Source organism: Lepidochelys kempii, chromosome 2 (genome assembly GCF_965140285.1).
Source record: "Lepidochelys kempii isolate rLepKem1 chromosome 2, rLepKem1.hap1, whole genome shotgun sequence".
In the NCBI taxonomy this organism is placed as follows: domain Eukaryota; kingdom Metazoa; phylum Chordata; order Testudines; family Cheloniidae; genus Lepidochelys; species Lepidochelys kempii.
Genome location: NC_136381.1, coordinates 36,485,567 through 36,512,077, shown reverse-complemented (window position 1 = coordinate 36,512,077; position 26,511 = coordinate 36,485,567). Strand labels below are relative to the sequence as shown.

The 26,511-nt window shown below is 39.2% G+C and overlaps 1 protein-coding gene across 41 annotated transcripts in view; it reads left to right on the top strand.

Moving 5' to 3' along the window:
* The window catches only part of RIMS2 (regulating synaptic membrane exocytosis 2), a 748,363-nt gene that overhangs the window by 214,015 nt on the left and 507,837 nt on the right, over positions 1–26,511 (top strand). For all 41 annotated transcript variants that reach the window (XM_078851433.1, XM_078851460.1, XM_078851434.1 and 38 more), the window contains one exon: positions 7,367–7,677. In XM_078851433.1, the coding sequence (XP_078707559.1) occupies positions 7,367–7,677 (311 nt within the window). The remainder of the gene's footprint in view (positions 1–7,366; positions 7,678–26,511) is intronic.

Genomic DNA, 26,511 nt, shown 5'->3' with positions numbered 1-26,511 from the left:
GTCCATATTTGGGATGATGGCTTGCAGATATCAGGACATATCTGTTGATCTTTGATTGGTGGCCTTCACTCTCCAGGTGTGTTGTAGCACAAGGACACTGATATTTTGAGTCTGTAGGATCACTGTGATGTAATCACACTTTGCATTGGATGGCCCTCGAGGTTGAACTCCATAATGTGCAGTGATGGACTGATTTGAAGGAAGGTTTGGCCCTTACATGGGCCATTATTGCCATTGCTTTTCTGACCAGGAGGTCCTCTAAGGATGTTGGCTGCACATAATGGGGAAGACGGTGTGAAGGTTGTTGTCTCCTCCTAAGTAAATTAACTACTCCGAGGTGGATCTGGGTTGGGTTGTTCTCTTTATCAGCTGCCCTGTGAAACATGGATAGTGACCTTTGATATGGTTCAGTATGATGCTTTAGCAATCATAAGCCATTGGTTGGTGTTAATCAGAGTGTGCCCAGTAAAAAGTAATATTTGTTTCCCCAATAATCCAAGCTTTTAATTTTTTTCAGCATGCTATGTACAGTGAATTCTGGAATTAGTTGCCTCAACCATTAGAGTATCCAAACTTGAGGGCAAGAAAAATATGAAAATTTTTGTTTAGAAATCTGATGAAAGCCTGTATTTTAACCTTTTATGCAACCAAGTAGGATGGGAATAAATACCTTTGGCTAGTCCCAAAGAATATTATTTTGATTTGAAGGGCTTCTTAAGGTATACGCTTGTGTGTAACAGGAAGAATACTGAAGAGTTTGACCTCTGTCTTGCACCACCAATATTAGATTATCCAGAGTTGCTGGTATGCTGCTGAAAAGCTCTTGGAAGCTTCAGGGTCTTAGAAAGAAACTGATGACTAAGCAAAATAACCTCAAAAAAGGTAGATCAGTCTCTCATTTTCTGAGTTAGATTATGTCCAGAAGTGACTCCTGCCAAGAGAAACAGAGGTTAAACTAATAGCTCACTGAAATCCCTTATTGCTATTTTGCAAAATGAGGAAGGCCCAGCACAGTTTGGAGCCAGAGAGAAGGATCGTAAAGTTGACCCCAGTTTTCACTAGGAAAAAGCAAATATGGCCAAATTGTGCAACATAACAGATTTGACCATATGCATAATCCTAATTTATTAAGAGATTTTTCTTATGTCCTCTAAGGACTGTCCTGAAGCAGCTGTTTCAGCAGGTTATATTACAAATCTCCAGCAGTGACCAAAACAGAGATTGAAGAACTTCTCAAAGAAGCCTATTTTGCACAGGATGACTTCAGTTATTGCGCTGTTCCAAGAATGCACTGACTCCTTTAGCATCAATAAATGGTAAAAAGGACTGAGTTAGTAAACGTGATTAATGAAGTTGGTGACGGGCCAACTATAAGCTCATCTCATTGAAACTAACATTCTAGACCTGCCACAATCTGGATTCAGGCCAGGATTTACTGTTTAAAGCATTTTATCTGTCTGGAATATAAAGAAAAAATAAAATGTTTAAAGAAACACTGTCACATTCTGGGAAACTTCAGGGTGCATAAGCAATAAACATCACACACTAATGTTTCAACCTGCTCCTGGCACCTGGGATCTCCAGAGAATTGACAGCATTGTAATAATAGGCACTGACTTTGCTCCAAGAGCCTCGATGCCATTTCAGCATAGTTTTGTGGCCTAAAATCCACTCTTAACATACTTTTTATTATTACAGCTAAATAGCTTAGTTACTGCAACAATGTTATAACAGGTTTCAAAGTTATAACGAAGAATCATACCAAATAAAAGGTACAAAGTGATGCTGGTTAAATAGATCCAAAACAGTTTTTGTTAACTTTGGTTTAGTTTTATTTAGTTACTTATTTTCTGCTACAAATGTACAAGGCAAGTGGCAAATGGAACACGTGTTGGGCCTTTTTTAAAATAAACTTTCGTCTCTTAGTTAAATATAAGCAGGTGGTCTAGTCTTATTTTTCTTGGAATATAGGGCACCTGTGATCACAATCAAACTTGTAACTAGTATGCAATCAAATACACGATCTGTGGTTTTGGTTATGCCCCTCTCTTGATAATCTCAAGCATTTTGAAATTATTATAAGACCTATATTTTTCATATAATTTAATGTGATACATCCTGTATTTTTAATATTATACAGAAGTTTAGCAAATGGTAATTTTTCTGCAAGATATAGCAGTCTTACTTTTCATATAATTTATTGTAAAGGTGTAAAATAAAAATGACTTGGAATTTCAATCCATTTGATTAAATTTAAGATGCATTTTTACTTTACAAGAAATCTGCAGGCAAAAATTATTTATAAATAAGCAATACTTTATACATTGCAATTACAAATGGATTTAAAATAGTGGATAAGTTTTGTTCTATTGTTAAGAAGAATTACATACTGTGAAGTAGTAAACTGGTGTGTAAGAATGTACACAGATCATACTACTTAGTTTAGCTGTGTCTGAGACTGCTACAGATGTGTCGCTCTTATCCTCTATGTAAATGTTCATTGCCCTTCTCCAGACACTGGCTGATTAGACTGACATTTATGTCTTTGAGGAGTCTGCTTATCTTTCCAACTATATTAAGATAGTAGCGGTGAAAGTAGGGGATATAATTTATTTATTCAAAAAGCTTGCTTCAAATGCAGAGGTACTAGCCACCAGTGGTCTTCGGAGGTGGTGGTAGTAGTCAGAAGCTTATCATATTATGTCCATTAAGTGATGATAGAGTAAAGGAAAGCCCATGCTAAAACATTAGGAACTTCTCTGTTTCTTGTACAGATTAGGATTGTGCAGAGTCAAAATAAGGTGAAGATTTAGGTAAATCCAATCTTCAATTTGGGTCAGTACTTGGCTAAAAACAGAGAACTACTTAAAAAAAAAGAAAGAAAATGTGTTTTGAAAAATAAACTAAATTCAGAGTTAATACTGAAATGTCATCTTTGATATATCTTATGTAGTTATTGTGACATATTAGTAAAGAACATTTAATTTTTTTGAACATCAGCAATACCTACTATAGGCACTAGATGGTGTTTCAGCCTTTACTGTGAATTAATGAACATTTGTGTGTTTCAAAAGATACTGGCAACCTTTTAGGATGCAAATTTTTGGTAACTTCAGAAAGTGAAGATTATTAGAGGTGTTAAGAGAGCAGAATTTTGCATTTTTCTCCATTTAAGGTGGACACTGTACTAGTTTTTAAAATAATTCACACACAGAATCTTCCATGTTTGTATAGGCACACATTGTTTTCTTATATATATATATTTTTCCAGGTTGCTGTTAAACAATGGATAGAGGAGTTAAAATGCAAATGCAATTTGAAAATGGTCTTTAGATTATGATTTTGTCAGAGCATGAATCAGTCCTTCTCAGTTTTAAAACAAAATATAACCTTAGCATATTGTGTGTGCTACTGGAAATAAATATTTTTTATAACAGGAATGCTACTAGAGACTGAGGAATAAGATGTAGAAATCAACTCTGACCTCTAATAAATCAGAGCCTGAATATTTTTGTATACATTAATTAATTTGCCTACATATGTGACAGTGGCATTTTGTTAGTTCTTTAATGTTACTTTAAAAAAAACCGGTAACTACTTATCTCAACAATTTGAACAGCTAAATGTAAGAAGCAGTTTTCCTCATGAATAAATATGCAATGTATTTGAAAATAAGTGTGAGTTATAGCTGGTATTTCTGATATTAGCAAACAGGTAAAATGATGAAAAAATATGAAAAGCAAAGGGCTATATATTTTTCGCATGTTATATTTAAAAGTCACTCTAGCATAGAACACTTTAATATAGCTTTCTGTTTTCAATTTCATTTATTTTCATGTTTTGTAGGGTTGTTTTTTTAACATTTATAGTATAATTTCATTCAGATCTGATCCATTTTGCTGTGAAAGTCTATAAGAAATATAATGAATTATCTCTAGAGCCAATCTGATTTTTCTGAGAGTCAGTTGGATATTCTATGATTACTTCTCTGGTGTGTGATCAGAAACAAAGGAGCTGATCCAGTCTCAGTGGCAGTCTATGAGAAACAGATTCCAAACTTTAGAGTGGAAATGAAATGACAAACCAGGATACCACAGATTCCTATCCCTTTAAGATTGGATAGTGCCTTTAAAGAAAGGGACAGATGTTGGTCCAACTTCTATCATAAACATATCTGTTTCCTCAGTTATCTCGTGGCATTGGCAACTGTGCTGCCATGTGCTGAGCTAGCTTTTCAGCTACTCAGCCCAGCAGCGGCTGGTATTACTGCAGAAGTAGCTCATTAAATCACACAGGGCTATAAGGGAAGGAAATTGGTATATTTCTCTCTGACAGCTCGCTGTGGGTAACCCAGGAGCAAGTTCATGACTCCTGGTAGGGGAAACCTCCAGCCATCTTCTGTTGGAAGGACTGATCACTGTACCACATTGCTTTGTGGCAAAGGTGAAAATGCTAGGCATCCTGAAGTGCCTCTCTTCAAGGGAAAAATGTAGCTGGGGACTAAGGAGTTATACACTGAGTGGTTCAGCTTGTGCGGCTTGGTTTCAGTGAATCATTTAAAATCTCTAACAATACCAGAAAAATACTGTAAGAAGACTTTTAGGGATCTGATACTGCAGTGGGTTACTTGTTCAAAATTGCCACTGACTTCTGTGCCTGAGTAATGATTGCAGGATTGGGTCTTTAAGTATAGTGTCATATATGTGAAAAGTTTACCACTTCATTCAGTGGAAACTCTGCCTGTACAGAAGGCAGCTACAGACATTACATCTATTTCTGGTTGGAAAATGGTTTTCCCATCCCAGGAAAATTTTCAGTCCCCTCCTCCACTCCCCCCCCCCTTTCACATTGGAACAAAATGGAGAATTTCTAAGTTTTTCATGAAAAAACAGAGAGAGAACAAGAAAGATCCCATAATAACCAAATAGTGTACTCAACTGGGTTGTGTAAGACCTAGCTTCAAGCCTCTGCTCTTCCTTATTCTGTAACTATTTAGCTCTTCTAGGGCAGTGACTCTCAGTCTTTTCAGGCAATTGTACCCTTTTCAGGAGTCTGATTTCTCTAAAACCTACCTGCTTACAAAATCAGACATACAAATATAAGTGTCACAACAAGCTATTACTGAAAGATAGCTTGCTTTCTCATTTTATCATATAATTATACAACCACTGTTCTAGGGAGTCTCTTGCTTTCTAGCTCATTTTGACTAGAAATTCTATCTTGGACTTGAGAAACCTTCTGGACAAAAGTTTCATCAACATTTTCCCACAAAAAGTTGTGCTTTTGATGAATTGGAAGGTTTTTCTGATTTTTTTTTTAAATCCTTGAAAAATTCCTGACCAACTCTAATTACAAGTTTGTGGTCACCCATCACAAAACCTAATCCTGTTTCAGAAGGCAAAACGCTCTCCCTCCTTTGTTTCTAAAATTTCAACTTGGAGCTTTGGTCTATGCTCTGACTTATCTGTGGGATGCATAGCATTCCTGTCTTCAGGATATTTATATATAGAAGATAGTCAAGTGGTTCACTGATGTTCATTGTGAGGAGATCATGCTACCTCATACAGATACCTGAGGTATCTCTTTTTGACACTTTGATAAGCTTATTTAGGTTGTCATGTCAATAAAATCTCACTGAATTGAACTGAAATGAGTTCTCAAAGCTTGAATATTAATGATGAGGATATTGCCACAGTAAAAATGAAAAGGACACCCCCTCATAACATAAGAGAAACAGTCATCATCCTGGCGGTTTTCAAATGAGGAAGCCACTCAGTCCAGCTTTAGCAGGACCTCTCTCTTTTAAGTCGCCTTCCAAATGAAGCTTCCATAGAAATATTTTTGGTCAGAAATGATTAGGCAGCCTGGCCCAAGTTTTCAACTGGGTAACTCATTGGAGATTAAAAGAACCGTACAGTTTGTAGCTTCTTCTTACTGGATATTTTTTGGTGGTTTGAGCTGCTGTGTTAAGAGACAGGTACTTCATTTTCAGTGTGATGTCTTTCTCTGTACTGGAACTCTCTTCTTGACTAAGACATTGAGTGTTATACCTCCATAGCCTGATCATCTAGTTAGTTACATTTACTGAAAAACTGGTCAGGAGCATTAAGAAAGTTCTGGTTGAGTGTTTCGTAGTGCAAAATAAAAAAAATGAATGGCTGATCAAGCTTGGTTAGTGGGGATGATTAGCCATACCTACGGCTGGGTGTTGTTCTCCTGAAAAATATGTACATAAGATGTATAAAAATGTCAGCACACAGACCACAAAATAGTAGAAGGAAGTATACAAAAAGAGACAAGCTAAGACATGTGAAAAGAGGAAGGAATTAAAAGACTAGATTAGTGAATGAGTACTATATAAATTAATTGTTTCAAAACAAACTGAAACAGATGTATTGTTTTATTATAATGACTTTATAAAGTATTACTTTTGTTTTTACCCTTTGGACATGTTCTGGCATATAGTCGTATATATTTACTTTGTATTGTGGTAAGATTAGCTACATAATCAAGTTCCAAATTACCTAGTGCTGGAAATGACCTGCACTAATGTAATCAATTACAATCTCAAGACCCTGTAGATGAGCACATTTTATTATAATAAAAATAACTAAGTACAAAATATGTAATAGTTACATAATTGGGAAGTTGCAATAAATTTTTGAATAATCAGTTATTAACACAAAACAAGAGTTAAATAATCTCCCCACTTCATTGTTAAAATCATTCCCATAAATATTGAATTTTTACCTTTGTGTTTACTAAATCAATTTAATTTAATTGACAGCAGTTTAATTTAATTTACAGCAGTTTAAAAAATCAAGTCAGATGCCCCATTTAGCCCTGCAATTAAATATAGAGGTCCAGATACTAAGCTGGTGAAATCAGCATATCAAAGTTGAAGTCAGTAGAATTATGTTTATCTGCACCAGCTGAAGATCTGATACAAAGTTTCTAACCCTGATTTTTCTTTAATTTAATCCATTTTCTTATATTTTTTACCCCCTTGTATTGCTTCTGTCATGTTACCCTTATCTCTTAATAATAATCTTTTCCCTTCTATTTCTACATCTTGCAAATCCATCTACCATTTTTCCAATTACTGTAAATGCAAAAGCAAGAATGGAAGCAAAAATACTTTCTTGCATTATATTTTACTAAAGAAACTTTTCTTTCCACATTTGTCTAGACATATTTTATTATGCTTATTAATACCTTGTCTGTAACTTTATTTTAAAGAAGCGAAATATACTCTTGTTTGTACCTCCAGAACTAGCACCCCAACTGACACATGCTTAACTAAAACTTTTTTATCTTTGTATTATTTGACAAAACTAATTTGTTTTTCATTTAAATCTATGCACAGGTAATGTGGGTATGTAACTTGTGCCGAAAACAACAAGAAATCCTCACAAAATCAGGAGCCTGGTTCTACAACAGTGGATTAAATACGCCGCAGCAGCCTGATCAAGAACATATTAGAGGATTGCGGAACGAGGAAGCACCTCAGGAGAAAAAGGCAAAGCTGCAGGAGCAGTCCCAATACCAAGGACCCTCAGGTGACATATCCACACCAGCTTTGGACAAAAATAGATCTCAAGTGCTCACAAGACAAGACTCAATTAAAAATGGTTCAGGAGTGAAGCACCAGGTTGCAAGTGACACAACTTCAGACAGGTAAGGAACTATTTCATCTTTATACTCATAAGAGAGTTTGTTGAAGTTGACCTTATTCTACAAATCCTATATGAGACTTTTGCATCTTCTAATTATATGTATTTTAGGTTGTTTTTTTTAAACAGTTCTAATTGATAAGCAGCTGAGGAGCCTTTCATTGTGCTCAGAAAGTTGCAGACAGCATACTCTCTTCTTCATCCTCTCCTTCTCAAAAAAGGTATTAGCCAAAAAATGATGATGATATGATGTACCTGAAAATGTGATGCTGAAAGTGTACATTGTGCTTAGATCATTTGCCCCTTTCAAAACACTCTTTGTATACTCTTTATAAAATATGTAGTCTGCAATGTTGTGTGATCACTAACTTTCTGGCATAATTATTGTGATTACTGCCAGTACTTAAAAAATAAGACATGGCAAGGTGTGTTGTTGGAAGTTAGTAGTCGTTCAGACTGTCAGAATGTTACTTTGCATAATACCTGCTGTATTTTGAATGAAAGATTGTAATATCTTTGAGTGTTGATGTCAGTACTGCATTTTCCAACCTCAGGTTTAAACCTCAGTTCCCTTTGTCAATAATAATAAAAAAAATTCTTAACCCTGTCATCTTAGTGTCACCTATCACAGGCTGAAATTACAACTATTTTTTAAATTAATATAATTGTAACTTTCCTTCCACCTGTCTCACCAAATTCTAATTCATATTTCCTGCTCTGGTTGGAAAAAAGTTGAATGTAATTAACCAGACCTTTTTGCTTCACCTATTCTGCCTGCTGCCCTTTGCTCTGATTTCAGTTGACAGGTTCAGTGCGGAGTGGCTCCAAGTGCTTCTTAATTATATTCACTGTCTCTGAGCTGCACAGCACTGAAGTTGGCAGTTGAACTCATTGCTAAAGAGCAGCAGGCACAATGGGAGAAAAAAAGACTTATTCTACTTCTCATTTTTTCTTAATTATGCCTAGAAAATGGAATCATGCATCTCCTATAGTATTATAATGATAATGCCCCATCTCCTCAGCAGTATTTCAATTCTTGTATAAAGGCTAGATAGATTTTTAAAATGCTATTTTCTAAAACTCTAACTACAGATATAATATAAATATACACAGTTCAAAATAAAATAGATCAACAGGAAAAAATACTCTGTCCTTGAATTCCATCCATTCCCGTTAAGATCATCAATATCCAACTTGTTGATAAACTGTGTGGTCAATTGCTTGACTACACTTGGTTCATTCTGAAATATATTCAAGAGACCAAATAATCAATCAGTCATGTTTATTGCTAAAAGCCATTAATAATATAGTGTAGGAAAAAGGTTCAGTACTATACCAGTCTCCGGAAAGCTGTCTCACACAGGGCTGTTACATTCATCTTATACAGAAGATGTTCTCCAAAGTTACCCATTTCAGTTAGGAGTGTTTATGAAATCCAGCCCATCAGTTCCTCCTAATCTCTTAACTTTTATGTACCTTTCCTTATCTTGTTTTGGATACTAGCATTCCAGGTCCTGGTCCGTGAAGATACTGCTTTTACCAAGGTATAGAACAAATGTAGCTTGATTTTTGAGTTCCCTCTCTCTTATGCCAAATACTGAGCTATACAATTGCAGGGTATTGTGGGATGTAGCTTAGCATAAGTGAACAGAACTCTCAGAAAAACATAAGCCTATTCAGCTCTTATTACTGTCAGGCATTCACATAATGTGATATATACTAACCTAACGTATGTGTCTTGGGTAGCAAACAAACACTGGCTCCTTCAGACCCAGTCTCCTCTTTCAGTTTTATTTGTATATTGTACTTACTCATCCTATCGTCTCTTAACTAACATAAATACAATCTTGTGTAACAACCACACCTAAAATTGTATCTATGGTAAGTGCTGCACATCCTTGAGGTTTAGAGGAGCCTCTAGTACTGAGAAAATCTCTCTTAATTTTTCTATGGTTATAATACCCCGTCTTAATGTTCATTGAGCCAATCTTCCTTCCACTGAAGGAGAGCTTGAAATAAGATACCTCCTGATGCATGACCATCTCTTTCCTAAGCTGGCCATAGTGTCTATTAGAGAAGGATGCCAGACTCTCCCTACCTCAAGGTCTCTAAGAGGTGCTGCGCTAAAATTCAAGAACTGAGCTAAGTCTCAAACATGAATCATTATATGACAGTGTGTTGCATACCAGTGTGGTAGTCTTAACAGTAGCAATATTTTTAAAAGGAATTATAATTGTATTTAAACAAAATTTTAAAAGTGAAGGCTTTCATTTTATTACATTTACCCTTTTATTAAAATAGTACATAGTATTTTATTAATAATAAAATGTTTTCATGTTTAAATTATAAAGTATTTTGTAGTATTCTCTTAGGCTAATGGAGCAGTACCTATTAGTCTATAAGTATTATTTTTTCTTTTTGATTGCTGATCGTGCTCTAAGAACCTCTTTCCATCTTCTAATCCCTCCAGCTTTGATCAAAGTAGCATATCCAAAGCATCTGAAAGAGTGTGAGACTTTATTTTGTATCTTCTATTTAAAAATATAAATTAGAATCTCTAATAATGCAGATGAATCTCTTTAAGTGCAACTGAAGCATTAAAATGACCAGCCACTAGATAAGCATGTTGGATGTGATATCACCTTGATAGAATTTTATTATAAAAGCGCTCAATCAAGGGAGTGAGTTTTTTGTGACTCGTATGGGAGGCCATTTTTGTTCCTTTCACTTTTCTGCATAAGATAAATCCAAAAGAGAAAGATGACAGATCAAAATAACCCCACTGACAGTGAAGTAGCAATAGTGCAGCCAAAGTTTTGAGAAGGGGACTTATATCCAGAGCACAGTAAGTAGTCAGAAAGTGAATACGAATATAAAAAATAACATGATATAATAACATGTTTCCAGGCTTTTTCAGTGTCCCCAGGTTTATTAGTGTATTTACACCAGACTTAATTTTGGAAAATTAAAGCAGTAGAATAAAATAATTTATTCTCATGTGTGAGAGAGCTCATTCATTATCTCCAGGGCTGTGGTGTATTGTTGCTTTCTTGTGACCATGAATATATCCCCAGGACATAGTGTGCTGAACTATTTTCCAAATGCTGCATGAGATTTATAGGTCCCTTTCAAAATTTACCCAACAATATACATCCAAAAGGCTATATACATACCTGTATATTGTTTTAATTTTCTTAAAATATATTAATTTACTTACATTAGCATATATATAGTGTATAGTAATGATGTATTGCATGTAATTTTGCTGTAATTTTGAAGTCTCAAGTACTGATTTGAGTTTGTGTAGGTTATTTGGTTCATTATTTTTGCTTTATCTACAGTAAGTGGCTTGTACAGTATGGCTGAGGATATGAATTGTATACTGTCTGCTTTTTTCATAGCATATAAGAAAGAATAAGTATGTTTACAGATTAATATATTTTTCCAGTAAAATTTGAAAATTGGTATCTTTAATTTGTTTTGAGCTTTTGCTTACTGAGCACCCACAGCTTCCATTAACCTTAATTGCAGTAGTCAGCACTTAGCACTTTGGCATATCAGGCTCCAGATGTCTCAATTTGGGCAGCCAGAAAATGAGGAACACATAATTAGTGGGCACCTGAGAAAATATTGGTGTAAGTCACTTGCCCAGCATCATATGAGAAATCTGTAGCTGAGTTAAGAATAGAACTGAGCTGTTGTGGGTAGCATTCACCTCCTTAATCATGAAACCATACTTGCTGTCCCTGCATTATTCTCTAGCACTGCCCTATTTGTCCCTTTCTCCCACCTTTCCTCTCTTTGTCTGTCTCCTTTGATTGTAAGTTCTTTGGAGCAGGCACCATATCTTCTTGAATATCTGAGTATCATCTAACATGTTTTGGCTGCTACTGCAATAGTAATAATCTTGATTAGCATAATATTCAATATTAACAATATCTTGACTAGTATTCTGTTTCTGCTCCATGTACAGAACTCCCTTTTGATATCAGTGTGAACACTGTGGCTGTAGGAAGAGCAAAGTATTGGAGTGGAGATCCTGTTTTATTGACCTAAGAGCAGAAATTTGCCTTAAAACTCTTGAGATGGGTTTGAACTGCAAAATTTAGATCTGACCTTTCTCAAGGCTGTTTGAAAAAGAGGTTTCAGTTTGGGTCCATGTCTACTAAAAACAAAAGTCAAAATCTACTTAACAGAAAAGTGTACTTGTCACCACCAGATCAGTCTTCCATTACTGAATATGTTTCTAGTATATATATGGTAGTTATAATATGCCTTAAAGTATTTTTATATTGCTGTTTGTGAAATAAATCTATGGAGAAGTCAGAGCCAGAAGGTTTATGATTGGACCCAGCGTGACATTGATTTGGGTTAGTGACCTACCTATATATGAAGTGAGCTGTAGCTCACGAAAGCTTATGCTCAAATAAATTTGTTAGTCTCTAAGGTGCCACAAGAACTCCTTTTCTTTGTGCGAATACAGACTAACATGGCTGCTACTCTGAAACCTACTTATATCTGACATTGATAGAGGCTACACTGACATTGTTTGTATAATGCAGAGATTTTATCCTACAGACAGACAGGAAATATATAGTATTGTTGAAAGATTTAATCCGTTTTTGAACAAAGTATAGGTGTTGATGGGGACACAGTGCCAGGGCCTCTGAAAACTGGTGAGCAATGTGAATCCAAGAAAAGTAATCTAAAACATTTAATACAATCTAAACAGTAGATGCAGAAGGTCCATTTTGAGATCTGCTGTGCACAGATGGGTTATTTATGCTGCTGCGCATTGCAGTTCTTTGATTTGTACTATTCAATCTATTTTTTTCCTGGATCACTCAAAAGGGTCCTTTTTATTTTACTGTTATTAACAGCACCATACAGTCTGTCGTAGTCCTCAAAACCAACTCTGTTGCTGTTTTCTAATACATTACATTTCCATCCTCGCAACAACTGTGATGTTAATACTATCTGGATAGAAATATTATCTTTTCTGAAGCTACCTGTAATATTCCTTCATTAATCATTACGTAGAGGACTCTCAGTCTTCCCTCTCCTCATCCAAATCCAAGACAAATCAAGACAATACTCTGCAATTAAAGAGAAGGGAACGGGATCCTTATGATTGCTCCCAAACTCAAGCTGTTTGCACAGCACCACACTGTTTGTCTGGAGTGCAGCTGTGGAATAGTCATGTGGAGTGAATAACAGATGTTACCATGTTTGAATAATGCCATGAGCATGAAATAAGAAGTCATGCCTCCCCCTATGCCAATATAGAAAGTATGACACTCAGGGATGACATAAGAGGGACTCAGCTAAGCAGTAGGAATGGGTTATTCAATTCAGACAAATAAGAATTGGCTACATTCTTGTTCATCCATTGTTCATCCCATACAAACCCCAAACCCTTTCAGAGATTTGAATAAGTTTGGTTAACTTTTAAAAAAATTATTTTTCATACATGTGTACTTGTATTTGGCCAATATACTATAGCGAAGGCTATTCTCAGAGTATATCCTACCAGGTCCAATGCATGAAGTAGTGAAAATCTTGCAAGAAATCTTGTTTCCATGAAATTTCCAGTGCTGAGTTTAGTTTGCTTTTGCTGCATCTATTTAACAGTCTGCCATGTTACAGAGAGAGAGGGTACTTATTCTCTGGATGAAGTGGGGAGTTGTCAGCATCATGGTGAATTGGTTTGGAGCAAGACTAGTAGATTGGGCTCTCTGTCCCTTTTCAACCTAAAAGAAGGGAAACAAAATTAAATGAGTAAGCCAAAACTAAAAAAACTTCTTGAATGATCAAGTAGCATCATAACAGTAGTATCTGCTTTCCAGGCAGCAGACATAGCACAAAACCTGTACTCTTTCCCCTCCACATACAAAAAGATGCAGATGTATTCTCAGGGTATTCTCTCCTCCTTTTTGTTTTTCTGCAATAAAAATGGGTTGCTCAAATTGGCTTCCTTTATTAGGGGCCAAAGGACAAAAATCCGAAATTCTGGGCAAGAACTGCAAACAAGGCAGTGGAAGAACTATTTTTTGGGGTGAGGAGGTTGTGGCAGTTCACTTTCTGTGCAAATGTTTCTTGAATAGGAAGGGTGCCATGCAAGGAAAATCATCAAGGATTTCATGTGTATTCTGCAGCACCCTAATTCACTCCACTTCCTCATACAAGCCAGTGTAAGGGCATTTTTTGTTTTATAATTAATCGATTTTAGTAAGAGTGTTCCATAGAAAGATACCACTTACTGTCAGAATTAGGGAGTTTAAATTTGACACTATATGATGAGAAATGTAACCAGGTTACTTTTTTTGTTTTTTAGTTTCTGTTTTGTGTTTGTACAGCTCCTAACACAATAGGGTCCTGGTCCAGGACTAGGGTCCTAGGTGCTATTGTAATACAAATTAATAATAATAATTTGCCCAACAGATTACCTGTCTGCAGTCTCAGTTGTTCCTTCTTGGCTCCCCAGTGACTGCACATGCACCCATGTTGTTCTTGTGGGCTGGCACGCACACTAAATATAAGCACAAGCACTTCCTACCATGGGATAACAGGAGGTTCACCAACAGTCTGTCCCTTAAGGCTTAATCTTCTCTCTCACCTTGGAGCAGGGTTTCACAGCCCCCTCTGATCTTTGTAATTTGTCAACTTTCTGCTTGACTCAAACAGTCATTTTGGCCCTTTTGGACTCCAGCTGAGGGCTTCCTAGCTCTCCCAGACCAGAGGTTCTCAACCTTTTTTCTTTCTGAGACCCCCCCCTACATGCTATAAAAACTCCACCGTCCTCCTGTGCCACAAGAATGTTTTTTCTGCATATAAAAGCCACAGCCAGTGTTAAGGGGTAGCAAATATGTCAATTGCCCAAGACCCATGCCACAGGAGGCCCCATGAAACTAAGTTGCTCAGGCTTTGGCTTCAGTCCCAGTTGACTGGGCTTGGGCCCCTGGGCTTCAGCCCCATGTGGTGAGGCTTCTGCATTCTGCCTTGGGCCCTAGCAAGTCTGATGCCAGCCCTGCTTAGTGGCCCCCCCTTAAACCTGCTTGTGGTCCCCTAGGGGGTCCCGAACCCCTGATTGAGAACCCTGTCCTAGATCTTCTGTTTAGTCTACTACGGACAACCTCCTATCTCTCCACTTTCTGCTCTTTGCAGGTCTCTCCATACAGGTACATTTTATATCTTGCTTGCCACCTTCTTAGCTGCACTGCAGGAGAGCTGTACTACCTGCAGGTCGTCTTCCTGTTATATTCATAAGTTAGAATATACTTGTTAGAGTATTCTTGTAAATGTAAGGGGGTTGTGTAAAAACTACATGGAAAGCCAGGGCTGTATTTTCCTGTTCCCTCTTGCCTATATAGTATTGAGGTCAAAGTAACATAGCTCTGGTAAGCAGGGTGTAGTCAAAACAGTTTTGTTGCTCCTGAGTAGAGCAGGGTGATTTTTTTTCAGTGAATAATAAATTCACCAAAAATGCATTTTTTGGCACACTGAAAGTGTTTGCAAATTTGACGCTGATTTGCTGAATAGTTTTGGCTATTCTGTTTTCAGGACTGAGGCACCATCCACAGAAAAGAAGATGGTTGTGCAGCCACCCCTGTAAGCTTTAGTCATTGGATAAGAGAAAGAGAGAGTAAGTGATAATGACCGTAGCTTTGTGGTTAGGCCACACACTTGAGGGGAAGGGAAGACCCAAGTTCACGTCCCTGCTCCAATAACTGTTTAATTACTTATATAGAATGGAACAGCTTCAACAGGAGAGATTGAAAGAGCCACAAGAAAGAAAATGCCATAGCCCAGTACACACCTCTGCAATGGGGGAGACCAATGTTCAAATCCCTTGTCTACATCAGGCAGATGGGGGAATTGAAACTCAGTCTTCTACAGCTCAAGTGAGCGCCCTTACCTCTGGGCTACAGGTTATAAAGGGAAAGCATCGAAAACCATGTTTTATTTGAGTAGAAATGGACTTTTTTGATTTGCAAAAATTTTTCAGTATTTCTGTATTCACTGTAACTGCCAGTGAATCAAAAAGATCAATTATTCACCCATCTCTACAGCTGAGAGACTCAGCAGCCATGGAACTTGTCAAGTCTTCATGTGTGCTGGATTATGGTAAAAAGTAAAAAAAAAAATAAACAAAATTTAAAACAGCGCCCTGCCCTGCAAGTGTATTATGAACAGGCAGCCCATCTTGTAGGACGTTCTGCCTCTGAGCTGCTGTCACTTGACTAGGGACCTACCAAATTCAGGGTCCATTTTGATCAATTTCACAGCCAGAGGATTTTAAAATTGATCAATTTCATGTTTTCCGATGTTTACATTTGAAATGTCATGGTGCTGTAACCGTGGGGGTCCCAACCCAAAAGGGGACTGTGGGTGGGAGGGTCGCAAAGCTACTGGGGAGGTCACGGGATTGCACCCCTCACTTCTGTGCTGCCTTCAGAGCTGGGCTCTCAAGGCAGTGCAGCTGTGGAGCTTCCTGCAGCCAGGGGTACCCAGAGGTGGGTCTGATCTGCCGCCCAAGAGTGGCCGTGCAGGTGAAGAGGAAGTCCCAGCCCTCCCCAGCCCGGTGGACTAGCAGCTGGAGTTCGGTGAATGGTACAAGCCCCCAGTCATGCACCTCCCCCTTCTCTCCATTAGCTAGATTTCACAGGGGAGGTTTGATTTCATGGTCTGTGATGTGTTTTTCACGGTTGTGAATTTGGTAGGGCCCCAGAGATGATCCTTTGTCACCTCAAAAGGTATTCTAGAAAAAATTCTGTTTGAAGAGAATTTGTGCTTCTGTTTCTCTCAGGTGTCACCAAGAGAAGCAAAAGGAAACTGATGAGGACAGCACAATTCTCATAGTTATGCTGTTCCCGCTGGTGCCGTAGGGAAGTGCTGTGCTATATCTAGGATACAGGAACAATCCTCTGCTGCTTCATGAGCGCTCTGTGAATGGGATGATATGAAAATAGGAGGGAATAGAGATTGTCCCTTCCCCTGCCACTCTATTCCTCTCCACAGTCCAAGGAGCATATTGTTAATAATGCAGATGTTTTTCCATGAAAAAATCTCCAAAGAGATGGGTTCTGAGGAAGAAATGGAAAATTTCCTCCTTCTTTACTCACTGCAGGGGCTGAGGTGTGAAGTCGGTCAGCTGAGATCTGTTTGATTGCTCTCTGTTACCTATCTAGGTAACAGGTGCTCCTATCTAGGTGCTCCAGCAGAGAGCAGAGTAGCTGAGTCATGGAGAGGGGAAGTGGAGACCGATAAGAACTCCTACTAGCTCTCCATAGTCCAACATTTGTTTCCTTCCATACAAGTGGCCTGAGGCTTTAACAGGATATGTGTTTAAAACATCTAACACTGGATTGATAAACCTTGGGAATTTCTAGCCAAAATGGGATATTTGGTCAGTATAGACATGTGCTTCCTATACATTTTTTTCCATAACACCAGCACAGGCAGCAGAGTGAAACTGATACTTCTCACCTTCATTCAGTGCTTCTGAAGGAGCAGCAGTAATGTGCAGGCAATTAGTTACAGTCTTTTGGGATTGCAACTGGGGTTGTCAGGGAGGGAGTAAAGAAACAGAAAAGTGAGGAGGGAGGAAAAGAGGCCAGAAATAAGGTGGGAGGGAAAGGGTGCAAGAGGAGGCTGAGAGACAGCAGGGAGCAGCATGAATTAAATTGATGAGAATGGCACTGTCCTTATCTGTTTTGTATTGTGTCACTCTCAAGTGACCTTCCTCTAGCCACTAAATGATGAGCAATGATAGATTCTAAGAGAACACCATTGGTAGATGCGAGATGGCTTCTCAGTCTCATGAAAAACCTTAGTCAGAAGCAGACGTAAGAACAACTCCATGAGTGATTTGAATTTAAAGACAAATATAGATATTTCTTCTCCTAAATGGAATTTTTGGACTCTGATTCATAGTGGTCACAATGTGCTGTGTCAGTCTGCTTTTGTGGCTGAAAGTCAGCTGACCTACCTTTCTTGTGTGCCCATAACTTTTAATATATCCAATATGCTTAGGGGTGACTCTTCTAGGACTTGGCAAACCAGTTCAGGAAAAACAACTGATTAAACTGTAAACTGATACAAACCTTTAAAGAGGTTTTCTGTCTACATTTTAAATGCAGTATTGTTTGATCATGTAGGGTATGTCTACCCTGCACACTAAATCCGGGTCTGTGGGACTTGGGCTTGTGGACTTGGTGTTTCCAAGCCCCTGCTTGAGTGTCCACACTGCATTGTAAACTTGGGTTTGTAATTGCTGGACTTGGGTCTCACAACTGTGCTAATGTGTCCATACTGCATTATGCAGACCTTCTGACTCGGATCTGTAGTTTGACCTGCATCCACATTGCAAAATGACAGGACTGGACTTGGGCTCTGACCCACCCCTCTACCAGGGTCGTAAGACCTAGATACTAAGTACTTGCTGACCTGAGTCATATTGATTTATGTGTGGATATAAATTGGGCTCGGGTTCAAACCTGACTCAGATCCCAGGCTTCATGTGCAGTGTAAACATACCCTTTGAGTGCTCTGATAAGCACATTCTGTTACTTAAACAAAACAAAAATATAACCCCCCCCAAAATAAAACAGCAAAACCCAACAACCCCACCCCCCCAACCTCCACCCAAAATCCTCTGGCTGTGAAATTGATCAAAATGGACCCTGAATTTGGTAGGGCCCTAGTCAAGTGACAGCAGCTCAGAGGCAGAATGTCCTACAAGATGGGCTGCCTGTTCATAATACACTTTTTCCATTTCTGGGTGTCAGCAGGTATGTCAGACTCTGCTGAGCTAACTGCTGTTTTAAAATCTTGTTCCCTGCGATTTCTCTAGAGGCAGATAGATACAATACATTTTAGCTCACCTTTGACCTAGGAAAAATACAAAGAATGCAAGATTTGAAGACTGCAGACTCCCATAGCCCAACAGTCACTATGCGGTCTAATGAACTTAAACAGTGGTCATATTGGCAGAGAAAGAGAGAGGGAGATAAGGGGAGAGAAAAGGGAATGTGGAAGAAGAAAGGGACCATGGGAGCAACAGAATAGAGAATGACAGTAAATAGGTTTATGGTGAAAGGGAGAGTGTGTGTGTATGGGGGAGGGTTAAGAGTCAGAATGCAAAACGTATTTTGAAGAACTGATCAGGGTCCTGGATCAGGTCAAGGAACTTGGGTGAAGGATCTGGCTGATCTGAAAGAAGAAAGGGAAAAATAAGAGTAATTATAAAGAAGGCTGGAGGAGGAAGCTCTAGAATAATAATTAGCACCCTAATTTGGGGCAATCTGAACCTTAATTTTCACATGTCAGTAGTATAATATTTGCAGACTATTTTTGCCTGTTCTCAAAAAGGATCTAATCAGCCACAAGTATTAATGAGTTCAATGTTTTTCCTTCTTTCACTGTTCAGGTATTCTATTTTAGGCACATACTGTATATATGAACAGATGTTAGCAAGTGTAAGCAAATGTGCTGCCAATTCTTCAGTGTTGGCAGAGAGGAAGGACTTCCTGCTGATGAGATGCCATTTTCAATATTACGCAGGCTGCTCATGCAAAGTCATTGTTGCCTGGCACTTATGCCTTTAAGCAAGACCTCATTATGATTAAGCAGGCAAAGGTCCATCATAACAGATGGACATGAACACTGGGAGCCCAGAGTGCATGTATATGCAAGGAATATGGTCTTGTGGGAAGAATCTCCACATGAGCATGCTGAAATGGTTATTTGTTCTCAGAACTAGTTGACTATAAGGGGGATATGCCATTGCTAGTTCAGTTTTGATCTGTATTGACCTGAACAACCAACCAAACAAAAACCCATCTCCTCCTCCCCCCAAAATAATCCTAATTTATAAATAGCTCCAGTGGAAAAAAAAGTCAGTGGGACCAAAAGAGGAATTCCAATGTAGTTCTGTTTCTAGTTTGTCACTAGTCGGAATTGTCTTTGAGTGGGCCAAAACAAATGTCTTCACCTATGTGACTTCAAATTCAAAATTGACAAGGTCAGAAATATGTTCCATAGGTGTAAGGAATGTGTAACACCAAGTCTAAGTAAAGCTATTGATATGAAAAGCAATCCAGTAAGAAAGAGCATCTGCTGCAGAAAAATCAGGAACAGTAGTTAAGGTTAAAAAATACAGATGAACTAAAATGTACCTTTACAGGATAATTAGTTGTGTGAAAAGAAACCCTGCAAAATCAAGATGCCAAAACGTAAACTACATGAAAATACAAACTGTCAAATGCAAGCTGCTGAGTTTTTTACAGTGAATTAATGAAGATTTTGGAGTAATATTATTCTGAGGGTGGCTTCCAAGCAGTAGTTGAGTAAGGGAGTATTAAAATTTCATAAGTATTTATGCTGCAATAAACCACCCTTCTATTATTTATTATGTACTATCGGTGTGCTTAGTGCTATACAAACATTTGTATACACAAATACATACAACATGACATTGCATTACTATTTGTTTTTATGCCTTTGAGTTTACATAAAGTAATTTGGAATGGCAGGCAATGAGGTGATTCTCCAAATACTCTGGACAGTTATTATAGTATAAGACTTAAGGACGTTCACTAAATATTATTATTTCAATTTATTTTACCTTAAACCATGAAATCCTAACATGAGTTGATCAGTTAAATTTCTTTTTTAAAAAAATGAAATCTGTTTACCTACCAAAATTATCCATATTTTCATATTTTCACCTAAACATTTGGGCCAAAATATTGAAATGAGGCCTCTGATTTTGGTTACCTGACATGAGAGATCTTTGCCCTTAATTTCCAACTGAACCGAAGCCCTCATTTACTTCATTTGGAGTTGTGGTTCTAAGCACATTTGACAATGAAGACCAAGGGGTCTCAAGTTGAGAGGCACACAAACTCAGAGGCTACATTTTAACATTTTTGCCTTAACTTTTCTTGAAGCAGCAGTGAAATATTTTCAGTTTTTTGGTTCAGATGACTATAGAAATATTATTCAAGTATCTAACTGACAATGCATCATGCACATTTCCTCATATTTATAGTTCATGACATTGGCAATTATGAGCGCTATCATGTAAAGAAACTGGTACTCAAATACAGTTTTTGCAATCTGTAGATCTGTTACTTTGCATATGTAAGAATGTGTTCTTGTTATGGACATTGTTGACCGTAATAGTAAATAAGAAATCATTTGTCAGGTAAACAGAAAAATGTATTCTAAATGCTGAATTTTCATGAAATTAGCACAAGTATTTAGGCAATTTGTATAGGTAAGTTTGAAATTAAGTCTTAGGGCTGAATTCTGTCCTTGGATGAGGGTACAGAGTTCCCATTAACAATAAAATGCCTATTTGATATCACTTTTCATCAGTAGATTTCAAAGAGCTTCACAATCTTTAATATATTTATCCTCACAACAGGTGGGGAAGCATTATTGTCCTCATTTTAAAGATGGGGGACTGAGGTACAGAGAGGCTAAATAACTGGTTACACAGGAAGTCTAAGGTGCAGAGCAGGAGGTGAACCCAGATCTTCCACATCCTAGGCCCATGCTGAGCCACTGGACAATCCTTCCCCTCCCATTGATTTAAGTACTAGAACAGGAGGAAAAAATGCACAGTATCAGAGGAACACTACCAATGGTCTCAGCATCTAGTTTAAGACTGAATTTGGTGCGACTTTCATACCTGTTTCTGAGGTTTAAATTTGGCCCTGTCTCCCTGCTTCTATTCCATCAATTTACATCCCCGGCTATCTACCTTGCTGCTTTATCCCTACAATTAGCTCAAAAGGAATCCCCTTTTAAGAATTCTGAAATAAAATCTATATCTATATGCAGATTGCTGTTTCAGTACTTCTCTGTCTGCATCTCAACTCTAGGGTGCCATATGTCTCTAGAGATAATGATGTTAGAACAGCTCTAATAGAATCTCAACCCCACTTTTAGAAATATATAATAGTTTGGATCTGTTTCCCTATTATCCTTATGGCTACTCCCACAGTTTTTTAATGCTGTCAATGTTCTTCTTCCCTCATGCAAGCTGGGTTTATTAGCTCTCTGAAGTTGGGAGTGGAATGAAAGTTAAGTTCAGTTCTGGTCTTGGCTACAGGAAGCAGCTGCAACATGAAAGAAGGAGGAAGACAGAGAAAATCCAGTATTTAGAGGCAGTCGGAGAAACAGTAGCTGGATATTAGTGAAAAAAAGAAAAATCTTTCACCATGTCATGGCAACACACAGAGAGAAAATTTTAAAAAACTTACCAGACACCTACTAGTCAATGAACTAAATCTATTAGCAAGAGGTAGATATGAAAGATGATGAAGGAGATGGGGTCTATCTGCGAGCCCTAGGTGCAGAGCCCTTGTGAGAAATCCAGCCACCCTTGCTGCTGGTGAGGAATTGTCATTTCTACTAACAATCCTGTCCTTTGACCTTGCTCTTCGAGAATCTCTGAGAGAAGAGAGATTCAAGCCCTAATGGCTGACCCTCTTAATATGGTCTTCTATCCTGACAACGAGTCTCTAAGAACTCATCCATAGTTTCTACATGAGGTGGTCACAGAATTCCATCTGAATCAACAAAATCACCTGTGCATTTTCTTTCTCAAGGGGCATGCTTCCAAGATAGAAGTAACTGTCCACATCAGACATTCTCTATCATTCCGTCTTCAAATAGAGAGCAGTTCATGACTTCATCAAGACTCTTTGTTGCTGTAATGGAAAGACTGAAAGACAAGGCAATCTCAGTTCAGAGACTATCAAAATAGATTTCTGGCAGTGTAAGAACTTTCTGAGTTAGCCAAACTAGAACCACCTACTATTCTCAGGGCCAGCTCTACCAGAGCTCAAGCAGCTTCAGTGGTGTCATTGAAGAATGAGTCTGTCTCAGAAATTTGTGTGCCAGCCATCTGGGAAGGTATATTCATACACTTACCAAGCATTACTCTGTTATTGAAGTCTCAAGGTCCAAGGCTGTGCTGCAATCCTTAGGGTATGTCTACACTATGAAATTAGGTCGATTTTATAGAAGTCGATTTTTCAGAAGCAGTTTTATACAGTCGATTGCGTGCGTCCCCACTAAGTGCATTAAGTCGGCAGAGTGCATCCACAGCACTGTGGCTAGCGTAGACTTTCGGAGCGGTGTACTGTGGGTAGCTATCCCACAGTTCCCGCAGTCTCCATTGCCCATTGGAATTCTGGGTTGAGCTCCCAATGCCTGATGGGGCAAAAACATTGTCACGGGTGGTTTTGGGTACATGTCAGTCGCTCCTCCCTCTCTCCCTCCCTCCATGAAAGCAATGGCAGACAATCGTTTTGCGACTTTTTTCCTGGGTTAATCGCACAGACACCATAGCACTGCAAGTGGGAGCCCACTCAGCTCACCGTCACCACTGCTGTTGTGGGCAAGTCTACTGTGAGGGCTGCTGTGATCCAAGTAGCCAATGCAATCATTGACATTCTGTTATCAAGGGTAGTGACTCTGAGAAATGTGCAGGCCTTTTTAGATTTTAGGTGCATCATATTCCTGTCCTTTGTCCCTAGTGAAGAAGTCTTGCAGGCGCACATTCCACATGAAACAGCTCCAGGGCTCCTGCTCTTTTGCCTTGGCCACACAGCAGCAGCTCCCGGGTGTCTTCGCATCAATGGTGAACGGCTCCACTGCTTCCACTGCAACTATGCAGCAGATGGTGCAGTAGGACTGCTAGCTGTCCTCATCAATGGTGTTTTGCTCACTCCACCGCTTCCGCTGCAACTCTGCTATCCTGATCTCCTGCGAGCTGGAGGCTTCTGCCTCAGGCTGCTCTCCCATGCAGTTTCACCTACCCCAGCCTACCCCTTGCTCCCATGGCTCATGATCCCTGGACAGTAGTAAGGAGCAGTTCAACTATAGGCTGAGCAAGTGCAGAATGGTGGTAGAATGTGCCTTTGGACGTTTAAAAGCTCGCTGGCATTGTTGGTCAGACCCCAGCGCAACCAACATTCCCATTGTTATTGCTGCTTGCTGTGTACTCCATAATATCTGTGAGAATAAGGGGGGGACGTTTATGGCGGGGTGGGAGGTTGAGGCAAATTGCCTGGCATCCGATTTTGAGCAGCCAGACACTGATTAGAAGAGCACAGCAAGGCACACTGCGTATCACAAGAGACTTTGAAAACTAGTTTCATGACTGGCCAGGCTACGGTGTGACAGTTGTGCGTGTTTCTCCTTGATGCAAACCCGCCCCCTTTGTTGATTTTAATTCCCTGTAAGCCAACCACCCTCCCCCCTTCAAAATCAAGTAACTATTGTTTTGAAACCATGCATTCTTTATTAATTAAAAAAAATTGAGATAATGGACAAGGAAACCGCCAGTGGTTTTGGGTACATGTCGTCAGTGACCATTCCTTCGCTCCCTCCCTCCCTGAAAACAACAGCAGACAATCATTTCTCGCCCTTTTTCCTGGATTGCCCGCGCATACGCCATAGCATTGCAAGTGGGAGTCTGCTCTGCTCACCGCTGCAGTTGTGAGCATTGTAAACACCTCACATTTGCCCTGGGAGATTTTGGCATATATATTGGCATTACGTCTTTTGGAACGGAGTTCTGATAGCACGGATTCATCTTCCCATGCAGCGATCAGATCCAGTTCCCCCTGCTTTCGGGGGACTGCCTGGTCACCTGTGCTGATGAGCTCGCCGTGCTGGCCAAACAGGAAATGAAATTCAAAAGCTCCCGAGGCTTTTCCTGTGTACCTGACCTGTGCATCTGAGTTGAAAGTGCTGTCCAGAGTGGTCACAGTGGAGCACTCTGGGATAGCTCCTGGAGGCCAATACCATTGAATTGCGTCCACACTACCCCAAATTCGACCCAGTGATATCGATTTTAGCGCTAATCCCCTTGTTGGGGAGGAGTACCAAAATAGATTTTAAGAGCCCTTTAAGTCAACAAAAATAGCTTTGTCATGTGGACGGGTGCAGGGTTAAATCGACCTAATGCTGCTAAATTCGACCTAAACTTGTGTAGACCAGGGCTTATTCTCCTAAGACTCCAAGCTCCTATCTCCATTGCACTGGTCTACTGCTTGGGCGTGACGAGAATGATTACATGATTATAAAACATGCCTTTATGGACTCAAGAAGCTCAATTTATTTAGTTTAGCAAAGAGAAGGTTAAAAGGGTGACTTGCTTATAGTCTATAAGTAAATACATGGGGAATAAATATTTAATAGTAGGCTCTTCAGTATAGCGGTGAAAGGTGTATGACACAATCCAATGGCTGAAAGTTGATGCTAGACAAATTCAGACTGGAAATAACATTATTAACAGTGAGGGTAATTAATCATTGGAACAATTTACAGGGGGGTTGTGGTGGATTCTCTATCACTGACCACTTTTATATCAAGTTCGGAGATTTTCTAGTGATATGCTTTAGGAATTATTTTGGGGAAGTTGTATGGCCTATGTTATACAGGAGGTCAGACTAGATGATCACCATGGTCCCTTGTGGCCTTGAACTCTATGAATCCGCAGGGTTGTAGTCTTTAGATCCACCTCACAGACCTTTACTACTTGAGCTAATGAAATAACTGATAGCAATACTCGGCTCATGCTTTATGTGGACCAACAGTAGAGAAGAATGAAACACATTTTACCAGAGGGTTTCATAGATATTTGCTGACAACAGAGGAATTGTGAGATTCAAGAGTCTTGGGATCCATTTCAGGCTGTGAAGGGGAGTGTTATCTAGCAGGCACAGACATGTCTGCCCATTTGCTACAAGTTTTGACCCCTTATGCCCCATCCTCCCCAACTTGTCCCTTTCCCAGTACTGTGTCTTCCCCATCTCTAGCTCCTTGTCCCAGTCCTGTTCTCCTCACCTTCTCAGACCCAGTCTGAACCCCTCAGACTTCTAATTCTAGTCCCAGTGTTCTTGCACAGCCAAGTTCTAGCCACCCTTTCTGGGCTTGCTGTCTGAATCCCAATCTCTCCACCCACTCCAAGTCTTTCATTCTTCCCACACTTAGTCTCCTTGCCAAACCAGTGCCAGTTCCTCCCTCATAGCTCTTCTTCTGATCTGTTTCTCCCTGTGTTTTGTCAGATCTGTTCCCCTTTCATCTGCCTTCATTTCCCCTGATACTGATTCTTAGTCACAGTTTCCTTGTCCAAACAGTCAAAATCTCCCCCATTGCCCCAGCTGCTCATCCAATCTCAGTGTTCACTCCCATCCAGCTGGCTCCCAGTATCCCCAAGTATCCCTCACTGGCTCCCAGCCTTCCGGCCCAACTAGTCTCATCCTTCCCTCTGGCTACCAGTCCCACTCTCCTTGTCCAGCCAGTCCCAGTCTCCTTGCCCCACCAGTCTCAGCCCCATTTTCTCTTCTCTCCCATCTCAGTCTCACCTGCCTCTTTGTCCCAATATACTTATTTCTTCCCTGCCCCGGTCCAGATTTTGTGCTCTCTACATTCAAATCAGATGGCTTCCTCCTCCACACTGCCTCAGTTCCACATGGATGTAATGTGAATCATAATAGAAAAAGGACATACTACTTCTCTCTTCCACTACTATGTAAGAAAACTCTCCTCACTCCACCCTCCTTCTCAGGACCCACTGTGTAAATAGATAGGTCTTGTAGTGTGCCCTAAAACTGAAAAAAAAATGGTGATTCTGTAATACATAAGAGACTCAAGAGCATGTACTGTATGAAAGCGTTTGAGGCCAGTAGTAAGGTCTTAACCTTAAGGCGTTTATAATAAGAAGAATAGATGAGGTGGCTTACTTAATTATTTCCTTTTATCAATAAAATTTCTGTTAGCACTGGGTAAGCTCAACTTTGCTCTACCATTTTTT